At 36.8% G+C, this 14426-nt stretch overlaps 1 protein-coding gene across 1 annotated transcript; it reads left to right on the top strand.

The window, feature by feature from the left end:
* Window positions 1-4547: 4547 nt before the first annotated feature.
* atp6v1c1b (ATPase H+ transporting V1 subunit C1b) lies at window positions 4548-14337 on the top strand. The gene is made up of 13 exons (XM_044336523.1): window positions 4548-4722; window positions 6119-6299; window positions 6414-6481; window positions 6675-6760; window positions 6936-7030; window positions 7175-7266; window positions 8189-8287; window positions 9016-9084; window positions 10643-10735; window positions 11216-11309; window positions 11625-11722; window positions 11826-11949; window positions 13439-14337. Exons 2-13 carry the CDS (start codon window positions 6168-6170, stop codon window positions 13535-13537), a joined length of 1149 nt encoding a protein of 382 aa, XP_044192458.1. The 5' UTR covers window positions 4548-4722; window positions 6119-6167; the 3' UTR covers window positions 13538-14337.
* The last annotated feature ends 89 nt before the right edge of the window (window positions 14338-14426 follow it).

Genomic DNA, 14426 nt, shown 5'->3' with positions numbered 1-14426 from the left:
CCACAGGCCGCCCCTGCAAATACACATGGTTGCTGTTGTACAATTCCATCTGCATGTATAGGAGATGGACCCTTTGTAAAAAACATTCCTTTCACATTCAGTTTTTATGCACCACATATCTGGAATAAACTCACAGAAAACATGGTCTGCTGCCCAGTTCCTTTAAATCAAGGCTTAAGACGTTTCTGTTTGCCGCTGCCTTTTATTAAATCCTGTTCCGTCTGTCTTATTTTAGCATATTTTTTATTTTCTATTTATCTCTTTTTAATTGTATTTAAATGTGTCTTTTTTTATAATGCACTGTGTTTCTTTTACATTTTGTCGAAATGCCTTTTACTGTACGTTTTATGTTAATCACTTTGAATTGCCTTTTTGTTGAAATGTGCTATGCAAATAAACTTGCCTTGCCTTGCTTTGCATAATAAAGGAACCTAATAGTTTAATTTACTTAGACCTACAGTAAAACTGTGAAAGTTATCAGACGTTCTGATAACAGGCTCTATGGTGAAATATCTGCTGTATGTCACTAATTTAAATAAGTTAGTGACATGCGGCATATATTTCACCATAGAGCCCATCAATAAATTCTAATATTTATGCATTTTAAGATTAAAAAGCCTGTTGAAGTGACACTGTAAAATACACCTTGTTGGATGTTTAATTAGATTTCCAAAGTTCATTACACAATAATCGGATGTAAATATGAAGTGAATATCCACTAAGAGCCTATGGTGAACAAAAAATGCCAGTAAAAATGTTTTATGTAAAAATAAGTTAAATGCAGTTAAGGAAAAACACCTGTTCTGTTTGTTTGTTTGTTTTTTAACACCTTTCAAAGATGCTTGTTTGTTTAAGGATACACATTATGTATAACCTAAGGATATTTGAATTTTCCTTGTTTAATGTTCCTTTCAAGTCTGTTTGAGAATGCAAAGATGCTGCACTCTTCATAGACATCTTTATATTAAATGAATTCACAGCCAATGTTTTCATCCCTGATTTATTCTTATACAGCATTCATGAGCCTTGAAGGCATTTGTGATTAAATAAGCATAAAGTCCTAATGGCTGAGGAAGTTACAAGGTTGAGAATGTCACTGGGTCAAACGCCTTTTAATTACAACAGTCTCAGTCATTCACGAGTGACTGTTTAAACAACCTTGTTGAACTCAGCTATGCATGATTTCTCTGTATTTTTATGGACGCTCAAACAATCATAAAACAGAGGTGTGGAGGAGACAATGCATACTAAACATGCTTCCATCTAGGTCGGGGTTATTTTGATATTCACCGTGTTCCTGCTTGTGTCTCATGGAATGTGGGGGATTATTAAGATTCAAGAGCTTATTGGATATTTTGTTGATTAGTCCGTAAGCCTTTGTCACACCCACTTACAGCTTTAGTTCAGCTGTGATAATTCAGCGTTTTATGCAATTCAGTTTGATAGGAAAAAAAAAAAAATCATTTTGCAAAATTAACGTCATTAAGCATGGTGGTCAGGAGATCAGTACAGCACTGAATGACTGGCAAGACAAGCACCAAAACTCAGCCTGCAGCCGCCTTAGTCGTATGACTTGTGTTTCTGTGGCACTGGAGCAACACGCTGCATGGCTTCATCTAACTGTAACTGTCTGGCTGTCCTATAGCTCTTATCTTTGTTTTATCAAAGTCACTCCAGGGGACACTGTGTTCACATAACAGCATGGCCTAGAAAACATCCTACTGTAAACAACAAAGAAAGTTCTATAAAAATACTGTGATACTGATACTTTGAAGGCTCTCAGCTGGTTGGTCTTTTTTTTTTACTATGTTTAGAGACCAAGTGACTGGATGTAATGTATGGCTATATGCTGTACAGTCACGCGAATGGCCTTGAGGTAGAAACCAGAAATAGTTAATCAAATTGGGCTGAACTCTTCTCATCCCTGAGAAAGAAGGTATGTCTAGGTACTTATAACTACTTTTTGGAGAGTCAAGTTAAGGTTTATTCATGAAGTAACTGTGTGCAATAGAAGATACAAGATAAAGTGCTGAGCAGAGCTGTAAACCTTAAATAAACAACACTAAAAAGCAAGCAAAGACAGCATTTTGATGTTTATTGATGTTTTTGATAAAATAATTTAATATTTTTTTAAGTAATGCTCGCATTTTTCCAGTTTTAGTTATCAGACAACTGAATTTTGGATTATGACTGTTCCTGTCATTTGAATACAAGATGGTCATCAATTAAATGGGACAAATATTTCAAACTGGTGTAATGTTGTTTTCTTTGTATGTTCAATATGTTCACAGTTTCCTATCAACAATTCGACAAAGTTAAAGTACTAAAAGTATGTGCTTTATGGGTCATGTCAGAGTCCATGAGGACAGGACTGAATTAGATTTTTTTGCTTCAGTTCCACTAATTTTTTAAATCAATGACTTGACTGTCCTCAGGAAGGAAACTGAATTTGCAGCCAGAAGTAAAGATATAAACAGATAATGGCATAAATAATCAATCCTCAGTAGACACAGCACACCCAAAAATGCAAAAATTTAAAAACAAATTGCAAAATATGAATAGTTCAGAGACAACTTCTCTGTGTGTAAGGGATGTTATGGTTACGGATAAGTTGTACCGGCATATTAGGTTTATATGACCAGGAAATTGAAGTTCAGAAATGCCCAAACTAGTTCTGAGGTAATAGAAACAGTGTCTACAAAACATAGTTTGTCCTCCAGAAAACAATCACTACTAATGACTATTTTTCATTGTTGAATGTCCCGCTCAGTACATCTGTTGTTCACAATAGGCCTTCACTTGACTTGGGACAGTGAACCAGCATGAGCAGTACCAGGACCCTGAAACTGAAGCAGCTAAATGGAATTCAGCCGTCATTAATTTGATTATTTACACCTGTTCTTTTCCTGCTGAGACATGTCAAACTGTCCACTGTGAAAAGGCTTATTCTTAAATAAAAAATAAAAACAAATTTAAGGGATCCTTATCCAAAATATGTGTGCATGTTATGTGTTTACATATTGTAATCATTTTTTAAAAACTCTCAAATATTGATATTGGTATCAGCCTCAAAAATGCAGTCAGGCTCTGGTATAGTAGTTAGAATAGTTATAACTTTAATGTTGACCTTTGAACATGATGCAGTACATATAATGGTTGAAGATGAAGACTAACTCCACAGTTTCTCTGGGTTACAAACAGCTGAAAGGTCAAAAATGCTGTTGCTGCTTTACTGCCACTGATTCACTGCCACCTAAAGGCAGAACTGTAAAGTAACATGCTGTAGTTGTTGCATTTTACCAAAAGAGGCTGATATTGAGAGGCACACACTTATTTCCCCAACCTTATTGAATAAATTCAATACATTCAATACATGGAATATACATGTTTCAGGCAGTTTTCATTATAAAAGTTGCTGTAAATATACCTCACAGTATAAGAATAATATAAAAATAAATTGAATTGCACAACAAATAAAATGTAGGGAAAGGAAAGAATCATAACAAAAACAAAAACCTTCAGGGTCTGATAAACAACTGCTGGAGTAAATCTGAAATGTCTAAATAATAATAATAATAATAGTTTTTTTCAATTTATAATTTTTGAGTTTTCATTTTTAGTAGTCAAATATGTTTTAAAAGTCAGTATCTTTAAAAAACATAAAAGGAGGATATTCTTTTAAGCCATATCATTTTATGGATATAATATTTTGTCAGGATATTAATCATTTGTGTAAATTTCACCTGCTGAGAAGTTGGATTGTTAAAATGAGTAATATATTAATCTTTGTTAGTATATCTTTGTCAATTTTTTTGGAAAGGTTCTTCTGTAAATCAAACCAAAAAGAAGTAGCATGAAAACAATCTACAAACACATGGTCAATATTTTTCCCCTCACAATCACAAAAAGTGCATCTGTTGTTTACAGTTGGGAAGAAATGACAGATAGTAGGTCTAACAGGATATTACCATACACATATATATGTCTATATATATATGTGTGTGTGTATGGTAATACCTGTGTACAATCTTAAACAGAAACTCCTTGATTCTTTGGAATTATATATTCATAAGGTATCAGAAAGATGGTGTTCCGTTGTTTTCTATTGAAATGTAACCGAGGCGCCCTCTTATAGATGTCAAAACAAACACTTATGCTGCCTTTACGTACTGTCGGATAAATTAAAATTATTATTTAAACACAAATTACCCAGACGAAAAAATACAGTTTCCAGGAATGTGAGAGTTTTATCCAGTTGAGAATAAGTAACAAGAAATAAAACGCACATCTAAACAATACGAGTTTAACTTATATAACGTTTTTCCTCCTTTTCATCTCACCACTGCTGGAGGAATAGTAGCCACCACTTGGTTTCTAAATTAAAACAACAGCAAAAATCACTCGTTTACGGGATTTATATGGATTTACCAAGCAAAACATTTTAATCGCCTCACAGACGCTTAACACGTCTTGTTTCTGACTCTATATTCAGAGTGTGAAATTCACGATGATTTGTCGGTTACGTGAAGGCGACATAGTGCGCAACAGTCTCTGCGCAGGCGCACAACTAGTCCCCCGATCAGCTGACTGTGTGAGTGAGATGCTCTGTTGAAGGACCTCTGAGTCGAAACCCTGCTATTATCTGCGCTATGAATGGGAAGCAGCGACTATTTAACTGAATTACACCGTGTGGACCAAACACTGACGACAGTTTACACAGCGGTAAGCACGAAAATACACCAAATATCGATGTCGTGACAGCGTGAGGCTGCAGTGCTAACAAGCTAGTCTCAGCAGCAGGCTAATACTTGATTTAACCACATATGATCCAGATATATCTTGATGTTTATCAATGTTTCTTTTTTTTTATTAGAGGAGGATCTACAAATGTAACTCCTTAAAGCCCCCATTCTCAGCCGTGTATGCTCTGTGTTGAGTTCACAGGAAGATGTGTGTTTCAGCATGTCTTTTACAGCACAGACTCTGATCATATGACAAGTCAATCAGCAGACATGGAGAGCTGTCTGCCTTTACACTGATTCAGTGGTGCAGTCAGCAAGCTCTGTGCAGTGCAGTGACTGCATTGTAAGCATGAGGAAATGTGAGGAAGTCCATGATTCAGAAGCAACGCCAAACTAAAAAGAGGAACAAATATGACTCTGATTCACTTGGGGATTATGTCTCTGTACTGTGTGCTCGGGTGGAAAAGTACACAGCTTTTTTTTTTGTTAACTTAAGTAAATGGAAATAACTCTGTTACCAGTGAAAGCCAAAGTTTTACAGGAGAATTCTCAGCAATAAGAATCAAGTTAAAGCAGAGCTTAAATTTATTATATACAGTATATATCAAATCATTGGATTACTATTACTGATACATTAAAGGATAAGTTCACATATTTCAAGTCTTTTTTAAACAACATTCAGGTGTCCAAATGAACCCTGAAAGAGGTTTTCCTCGCTGTAATCATTCCTGCTGTTCATACTGGCTTTTAAAAGTTCCCCTTCAGATGCACTTTCAATGTAATGAATCTTCAGCTGTCTTTTAATTTTTTAGCACAGAAGGAGGCTTTGTAAGGACTTGTAAAGGATTTTTACAAGTTGATCATGTATTTTGCTTGAAAACGCTTAATCTGCAGTGTAAGCAGTAACTATACTGTAGCTGTTGGATAAATCTAGTGGAGTAAAAACGACAATATTCCCCTTGTAAACAGTGGTGGAGTGAAAGTATGAAGCACGTTAAAATGGAAATATGCAAGTTAAGTACAAGCCTGTGTGTAGCCTACAGCCTATGACTGTAGGTTGTAATGTGAGGGAGCTGTAGAGTATCTGAAAATGCAAAGTTGGAGCCTGGCAAATTCCTCTACCACCAAACCTCAAAATTCCCCACTGTTTAGATCAATATCTTGTTGATATTTAAAGGAAAATGTTTAATTTAAAATCCTCCTTAGCAATGTCAGAGTCAGGAACTGAACAGCTGTAGGATTTGATGAGCTTCTTCAGCAGAGAGGATGCAAGCTGTTACATGTTTCTGTGCCTGTCAACAATAGAAAACTTATGATTAAATATAAATCATTTAGCAGAGCTTTATTAATCATCCTCTTCTTTTCTTTCCCACCAGTGACTCTCTTAGATCAGAGGCCCGGTGGACAAACCTTCTGGCAGCAGCCATGACAGAATTCTGGTTGATCTCTGCTCCGGGGGAGAAGACGTGTCAGCAGACTTGGGACAAGCTGATGGTGGCAACAACTCGCACCAACAACCTCTCCAACAACAACAAGTTCAACATCCCGGACCTGAAGGTCAAACATGACATTCATCTATCAGCCATTAGTGGACATCACCAGGAAGATTATGCAGCAAACGTAGTTACGGTAGTGATGATTTGTTAATATGTTGTGTTCTGTCTCTAACAGGTTGGAACACTAGACGTCTTAGTGGGTCTCTCGGATGAGCTGGCTAAACTGGACACATTTGTGGAAGGGTGAATGTTACATTTGCAAATATATTGGTTGACTCTTATATTAATTTAAAAAACTTTATTTCTTTGGCAAATTTTCGTGAGGACAGTAGAAGAAAAATAAATGCCACGTTTGGAAAGCACAATCCTGACTTTTATTTCTTTCTTTCCCCTCTGCTTGTCTGTAACCACTCTCCTCATCTCATGCTGTGCTTAGTGTGGTGAAGAAGGTCGCTCAGTACATGGCTGACGTTCTGGAGGACAGCCGAGACAAAGTCCAGGAGAACTTGCTGGCCAACGGAGGTAATCACTTTAATACTGACATCTTCACGAGTTGACAGACATAAAGTGATGGAGGTGGTCGAAAGCAGAAACCAGCATGATGCTGTTGATAAGACTTCAAAGCAGGAAGTGATGGGTCAATTGTTATAGCATACAAAGCCACTGATGACTTTAATCTGATCTCTACTCTCTACAGTTGACCTGGTCACCTATATCACCAGATTTCAGTGGGATATGGCCAAGTATCCAATCAAACAGTCACTGAAAAACATCTCTGAGATAATCTCCAAGGTTTGTTGGAAAAAACTAATTTTTGGCTGTTTATAATGTTTATAATTGCAGTCTGTCGTTGCGTTTCCTTTCACTGGCCTGGTGCAGTAAAAGTTCCCCACTGAATTAATTTATAACGTCCACCCTCTCTGTTTTGGTTTATAGCAAGCGACTCAGATAGACAACGACCTGAAGGCCCGAGCTTCAGCTTACAACAACCTGAAGGGAAACCTGCAGAACCTGGAGAGGAAGAACGCGTGAGTAACAGTGAATGAAAGCTGTCATTCCCCTTTTTCAGACATCAACTTAGTGCAAAATGTCCACATATGTAGTCTAAAACCTGATAACACGCTGTTGTCTTAAGCTTTAGTTAATGAAAAATATATATTATTGACTTACAGGTGAGTCATTTATAACTAAAAAGACTGGTTTTTGTACAAATATCATCCACGGCCTAAACACAACAGTTGCATACAGAATCTACGCAGTAAAAAACCTTCATTTTAACAAAAATTCTTCTGACCAAAAAGACGATATCTAACATTTAGCTACCTCCTTTGCATAATGTCGATCAAACTTTATTTAAATTGCGTTCAGCTTTATTTTGTACAAGTTGAATGCAATTCAAAGTGCTTGACAGATGACTGATGAACGCACAGCATGATGAATATGGATTGGCAGACAAATGCACATCAAGATAAAGGTACACTATAGACATTAAAACAAGGTGACTAGTAAAATGTAAATACAATAAATAAATAATACAAGATATATGATAGATTAGAAAGAAAAAGACTTAATAAAACTTATACTATATATAATATAATAAAATATAATAACAGTAAAATAAAAATGAATAGAATAATTTAATAATACTTTAAAAGAGAACAGTGAAAATAATATGAGGCAAAAGACACGAGTCAAAAAATATATAAAATAAATAGGTTACAATAAAACAGTAAAATGTTAAAAAAAAAAAATTATATAATAATAAAACTATAAAATTATAAGACACTTCATGAAAGCCAGTTTTGATGGATTTTATGTTTTCATTCAGCCAGAGGCTGTTTTACGCAGATGAAGATGAGTTTCTACACTTTGCATTGTGACTTTGGAGCATCTGTAATATTTTTATTGTGTTGTTACCTGACAGTTGGGACTGTGTGTGTTGTCCTTTAGGGGGAGCTTGTTGACCAGGAGTCTGGCTGACATAGTGAAGAAAGAGGACTTTGTGCTGGACTCAGAGTACCTGATTACCATGCTGGCGGTCGTCCCAAAGTAAGTACACCTGCATCATATATATTTCATTTCAGTCATTTTTCAAGCAAAAAATACCAAATATTTTATGGTTCCAGCTTCACAAATGTGAAGATTTGCTTTTTTTTTTCTATTCATAGATGGCAGTTAATCTCATATCCTAACATTTTAGACAAAATAAGCAATTTTTATCTAGACAAAACAATCGATTATATGTATGTGGTGAGGTTTATTTGTTCCACGCCAACTTGAGCTGCAACGATTAATCGATAGACAGAAGATTAATCAGCAACAATTGTGATGACTGATTGATCATTTCAGCCATTCTTCAAACAAAAATACCAAACATTTGATACTTTCAGGTTCTTAAAATTTTTTTAAGAAGTTTGCTGCTTTTCTTGGTCTTACATTATTGTATATTAAATATTTTGAGGTTTTGGACTGTTATACGGACAAAACAAGACATTAGACAATGATGTCATGTGATGATGATGTGATGTCACTTTGTGCTCTGGGATATTATCGTTTTCTGATCGCTGAATCAACAAAGTAATCGACACATTAAGCGATAATGAAAAGAATTTTTACTTGCAGAGTATAGTGCATGAAAATAGTCTGAAAAATGATTTTTAACAATTCATTTAGATTTTAATATTTTGTATTTAAAACAGATTAGTATCAGCATCAAATGTTCATACTGGTTGAACCGCAGTAGACAAAATGTTGACGGATGTTTCCCCTCTCACCAGGACAAACTATGCTGACTGGCAGAAGACGTATGAAACTCTTGCAGAGATGGTCGTGCCGCGCTCCACTAAGTAAGTATTCACTACTGTAGATGATTCAGCTCTGTTTTTGTTTTGTTTTTTTTTTGCCAAATTTACCAATTATCAACCAAAGGAAGTAGCAATTATTCTCTCAGCCCAGTTTCAATGTTCATGTTTTTTTTAATCATAAAGGGTTTTAAGTCACAATATCATATTTCCTAGAAAATCGCACACAGTGGGTTTAGCCTCTGATTAAAAAAAAAAAAAAAAACCAAACAAAAAAAACCCAAAAACCAATTGACTTTTATTAGAAAGGAAATCATTATGTGGTTGACCTGTGGAAAGCAATTGACCTTTTGCCAACATGGCTGGAAGATTTGAGACGTTATGTTAGGGCTTTTGGACTGACATGGCTCCGTGTGATGTGGTAACCTAGCAACCTGTATTTCTAAAGCAGATATGGAGCACTGTCCACCAGTGTGACCTGGAAACTGGACACAACCTACATTTCGCTACAGAAAGGTGGAGCAGTTTGAGCAGGGGGTCTTTTCTTAAACTGAGAGGGTTTCGTTTTTGTCGCGACATTTTCCTTTTCCAAGCTCTGCTTTGATAATACAACAGTCAACAGCTGCATTCAAAGCTCTTTTGTTATGCAGACTTGATCCTTAATTGTAGATACTTTCTATATAACATCTTTAAATTGTGTTCTAACCAGCACAATTAGTTTGTGTTGGTGGGTCATGTCCTTGCTGCATTTTTTTTTTGAGACTGAAAAGAATCAACTGGTGTGTATTGAAGGAAATCGATTAATTTCAGTCGAAGCTTTGAGATCAGTGGATTTGTTTGTGTTTTAGTGTAGAGTTCAACTTTCCAATTACAAACCAATCTGGCAGTGTTAGTGTTTGTTTTCTGTGCCGTTTTGGATGCTAAAATCATTTCCCTTATATGGTCCTGCTCTGGTTGAGTATAAACTGCTCCACAAAAGAGAAGCAGTTTGCAGTCAGATGTAATGTGACGCAGGAGAAGATGGTACAAATGCGTTGGCTTTAATTAACTATGTTGACTTATTGTCCACAGCCCACAGGACAGTTTGACAGGCAACCAGCAGTGAAATTAGCAAACTTGAGACAAAAGGGTTGCAAAAACACCACAACTGTTCTGCGTTTAATGGTTTTTATGTTCTGAACATTCCTACCAAAAAGACAGACTTGTGTGTGCCGGCAGTGGCTTGATTTTGCTTATCCTGTGAAAGTGGACATGAAAGTTAAATAAACAATTAAAACATACAGAAAATGGTGACAGCAATGATGAAAACTCAGAAGAACTGCGATGACTGTAACAATCTCTCAGGTAGAGAAACATTCAGTTTGGTGGTGTGGAAGGAAAACAAAGTAAATGTGGACACTCAACAACATGTTTTGTATGATATTTGACATAGGGGTGTTTTGTGTGAGTGTGTGTGTGTCAGCCCATCTTGCAGCATCTAAAGCTAATGCTGTGCTATTTATTTTTAAACCAAACCTGCTGAAATGCGTCTCCGCACATACACGCAACATATTTCGAGTTCCAGCTCTTGTGTTAATATGTAAATCCGTGTCCTCTCCTCCAGGCTGCTGTTCGAAGACAACGACAGCGGTCTGTTCAGTGTCACCCTCTTCAGGAAGGCCGTAGACGACTTCAAACACAAGGCCAGAGAAAACAAGTAAATCACTCCGTCTCACTTTCTCCACCAGCGTTACACAATCTGCTCAAAGAGTTAATGTGTAAAGCTCATTAGGGTTCCACTTGAGCTGTGTCACAGTTTTAGCCGTTTGACTTTTTTTTTTCTTTTTTGCGTTTTCTGTGAATAAGTTGATCAACCACAGATAAACAATAGTAGTGATAGCTCATGACTGAAGTAGGCCTCCTATTTATAAAAGCACACGCTGGTTTGTCATGCGCTAAAAACAGACTATAATAAACACAATTTCACTGGCACTCGACAGTCTCTCCAATTAGCATGACAGAGAGATCTCATTGTGTGTGTTTATGTATATGTGTGTTTGTATGAAGCCTGTTTTCAGGAGTGCACTTGAGTGTATGTGTGTTTGTGTGTGTGTGGGTGTGGGCTAGGTGCTTGTGTATGTTCCTGTGTGTTCGCTCGCAGCTGATTGCCAGCTCTCCGCTGTGTGTCTTGACGCAGGTTTACGGTGCGTGATTTCCAGTACAATGAGGAGGAGATGAAGGCAGACAAAGAAGAGATGACACGTTTGTCCACCGACAAGAAGAAACAGTTTGTACGACCGCAGTTCGCAGTACTACTGATCAATTAGGGAAGGAAGATGTTGAAGGAGGACATTATGTACAGATACTGATGCTAAGAACCCCAAGCTCCATAGATACATGGATGTTTATTCCCTGTTTTTGGCTTTTAGTTTGTCTTAAATAATGTCCAAAGGAGTAAAACCAATGATCATTTCAATAAATCTGACACTGCTTACTGTTAAATAAGCTAAAGTTGGAAAAATAATTCTAATATGTGAATACAAGTCAGTAAATTAAAATGTATCTTACTTTTAATGAAAAAAAGAAAACTTTTTCTGTCCATCTAGGGGCCTTTGGTACGATGGCTGAAAGTAAATTTCAGTGAAGCCTTCATCGCGTGGATTCACATAAAAGCTCTGCGTGTGTTTGTGGAGTCAGTGTTGAGGTGAGCAACTGAAGACTCAGCAGCAGCCACCACTTTAAAAAAAAAAAATCTTCTTCAATTTAAGATTTGTTTAATGTTCTTGTGGTCCTCTTGTGTTTTGTAGATATGGGCTGCCAGTGAACTTCCAGGCCATGCTGCTCCAGCCCAACAAGAAGAACATGAAGAAGCTGAGAGAGGTGCTGTACGACTTGTACAAACACCTGGACAGCAGCGCTGCCATCATTGATGTGAGTCCACTCACCTTTTAGGGTCTGGGATACAAAGTCCATACATCAGTGAAATTTAAAAAGATTGAGTTTCGTTTAGAAGCTGAGGAAACCTGATAATCAGAGTAGCCATTTATTTTCACGTTATTAAAGTTGCCTGACACTGTGTTCATGTTAGCTTATTTAATTCATTGGCAGGTGACATTTCTGTACCACCAGCTTCATTTTTACTTGACACATAAGCTGCAGGAGTGGTTGCAAGGAGCAGTGAACTTAATTTTTTTCATATATTGATTTTAAGAATTGTTATTTTTTTGGGCTTGGAATTACATTCTTGAAGCTATTTTTCATTAATGGGAAGTGACATCCCCTTTTTTAATCCAACTGTCAAAAGCAATCAATGGGAACAACATGTGGGCTGTAAATCAGAGGTCTGGAACCAGGCTATCAAGTCTGAGTCTGATGTCTGGAAACAAAGAGGCTCTGGCGGTCTTCTTGATGGTCTTATCAACACTATTCAACATGTTCAACAAAGGCTGAGACAGGCTTGTAAATCCATTCCTTAATTGGTTCGCCAGACCTCCCCCCCGTTTGGTGTAAAAGATAGTACTTTGGTAGGTGTGGATGTTAAAGCCAAACCACTTATGTAGTAATAAAACTATTTTATTAACAAAGGAAAACAATGTTTTATCACAGCTTTGGTCATTTGTTCTATTGGCTATGATAACATTGTACTCAACAAAGTATTTGCTAAGATCTGGGAACACATCGAGATAGATAAAAAAAAAAAAAAAAGTTTGCATAAGCAGTCAGACTGTAAACAAGCTGCTGCAAAAACCTACCACGTTCTGAACACACCCATATAGACCTTTGGCATAGCACACATATTGACACGTGAAAGCAGGAAAAGCACACATGCCATTAACATCATTAACAAATTAGAACCATTGAGTTTTTCCCTAATTCATGACCCTGGTATAGTAGCATGATGGTTCACCAGTACGGCTTCCTGGGATATTTGAATGGAACTGAGCCATTGTTGATGTTCCCCGTGTGCTTTTCCTGCCATGACAAGTCAACACGTCACTAATAATCCCTCGTTGCTATGGAATATTGTGCGCATACTACGGCAAGTGTGGTGGGTCAGAGTTGAAGCAGGAAACTGTAATAGATGTTTACAACATATATGGACGTTTTGGGATGAGTTTGATCAGTTTGATTAATCTGAAGGGTTTGTTTACAACCTTCCTGATCATCTGTCGGAGCTGTTTTTAGCAACGTCACCAAATGTATTTATCTTAACATTGAACTCACCAAAGTAATTGCTTTTATAACCATCAGAACTGATCACCAGAGCTACAAAAATAAACCCCAAGTTGTAATAAACCTCAGTTTTAAGCTCCTACAGCATCTTTCATGAAATATGAATGAAAGATTTTATATTATAGTCCCCATCAGGAATGATGTGTATCACTCTTTTGTCTTCTTGTATCTCCTTTTTCCCTCACAGGCCTCTATGGACATCCCGGGTCTTAACTTGAGCCAGCAGGAGTACTACCCCTACGTTTACTACAAGATCGACTGCAACCTGCTGGACTTCAAAGTCTAGACGCGTCGCCAGCATCATCTCTCTGTGCTGTAGTGTTCTGATGTGACATGTTCACATATCCAAGCTTTACTTTATTTTCATTCCAACCATGTTCTCTCTCTTTTCTCACTTTTTTTTTGTGTTCTCATTCTCTTTTTCCCTCCCATGTTCCTGGTACATTCCTGGGTCGATACTGAATAAGTTGCAAAGGATCGGAGTAATGACTGGTTACTAAAAACAGGATAGATTTAAGAAGTAAAATAGTCTCCAGTCATAACTTCTGTTCTCCTTTGTCCCATCCCACTGTACCTCCACCAAAATGGTTGACATTCATTCTCTTGACACCCAAAGGACATGTAAAATACTGCATTTTTATTGTTGTGTCCTCTCATCCTACTTAAAGTATGAACAGCGGTACACATGTGTGTGGGGGGGGGAATGCGGAGAAAAGAAATATATGTTAAATATAGTATTTATATTAAGCCTCTAAAATTAGTGAATATGTTTCTATTGGTTCAGATTTTAAGGTGATGTGTTTTTAGCTCCATGTAAGGAATGTCTGTTTACAAGTAGATGTTGACCATCTTTTCCTCCCAACTCAAGCTATAATTCTGTGAAATACTGAGACATTTCATTTTACAGTATAAAGAAGCAATATATTTGCTGCTTGTATGCTCCTTTGATTTCTGTATATTAAGAAGTTTGGGAAAAATAATGATAGGTCTACGTATGTGCAAATACTGTATATTGTCAGTATATCTGAAAATTGAACTACATATTTAAAATAAATGTGACAATAAATACTATGTGTGTGAGAAAGATGTTTGATGTTGGCTCGCTGTCCTTTTAACTGCAGAATAAAGTTTAGAAAGCTTCTCAGGCTGATATATGTCAGACCATCAGATAGTAT

This window comes from Thunnus albacares, chromosome 19 (genome assembly GCF_914725855.1).
Source record: "Thunnus albacares chromosome 19, fThuAlb1.1, whole genome shotgun sequence".
Lineage (NCBI taxonomy): Eukaryota > Metazoa > Chordata > Actinopteri > Scombriformes > Scombridae > Thunnus > Thunnus albacares.
This window is presented reverse-complemented; position numbering and strand designations above follow the sequence as displayed.

Bases quoted from the DNA above. Each gene is read 5' to 3' on its own strand.
- atp6v1c1b (XM_044336523.1), top strand. From the start codon at position 6,168: ATGACAGAATTCTGGTTGATCTCTGCTCCGGGGGAGAAGACGTGTCAG. The intron at 6,761-6,935 runs GTAATCACTTTA...TACTCTCTACAG, and splicing joins GAACTTGCTGGCCAACGGAG to TTGACCTGGTCACCTATATC. The intron at 10,736-11,215 runs GTAAATCACTCC...GTCTTGACGCAG, and splicing joins CACAAGGCCAGAGAAAACAA to GTTTACGGTGCGTGATTTCC.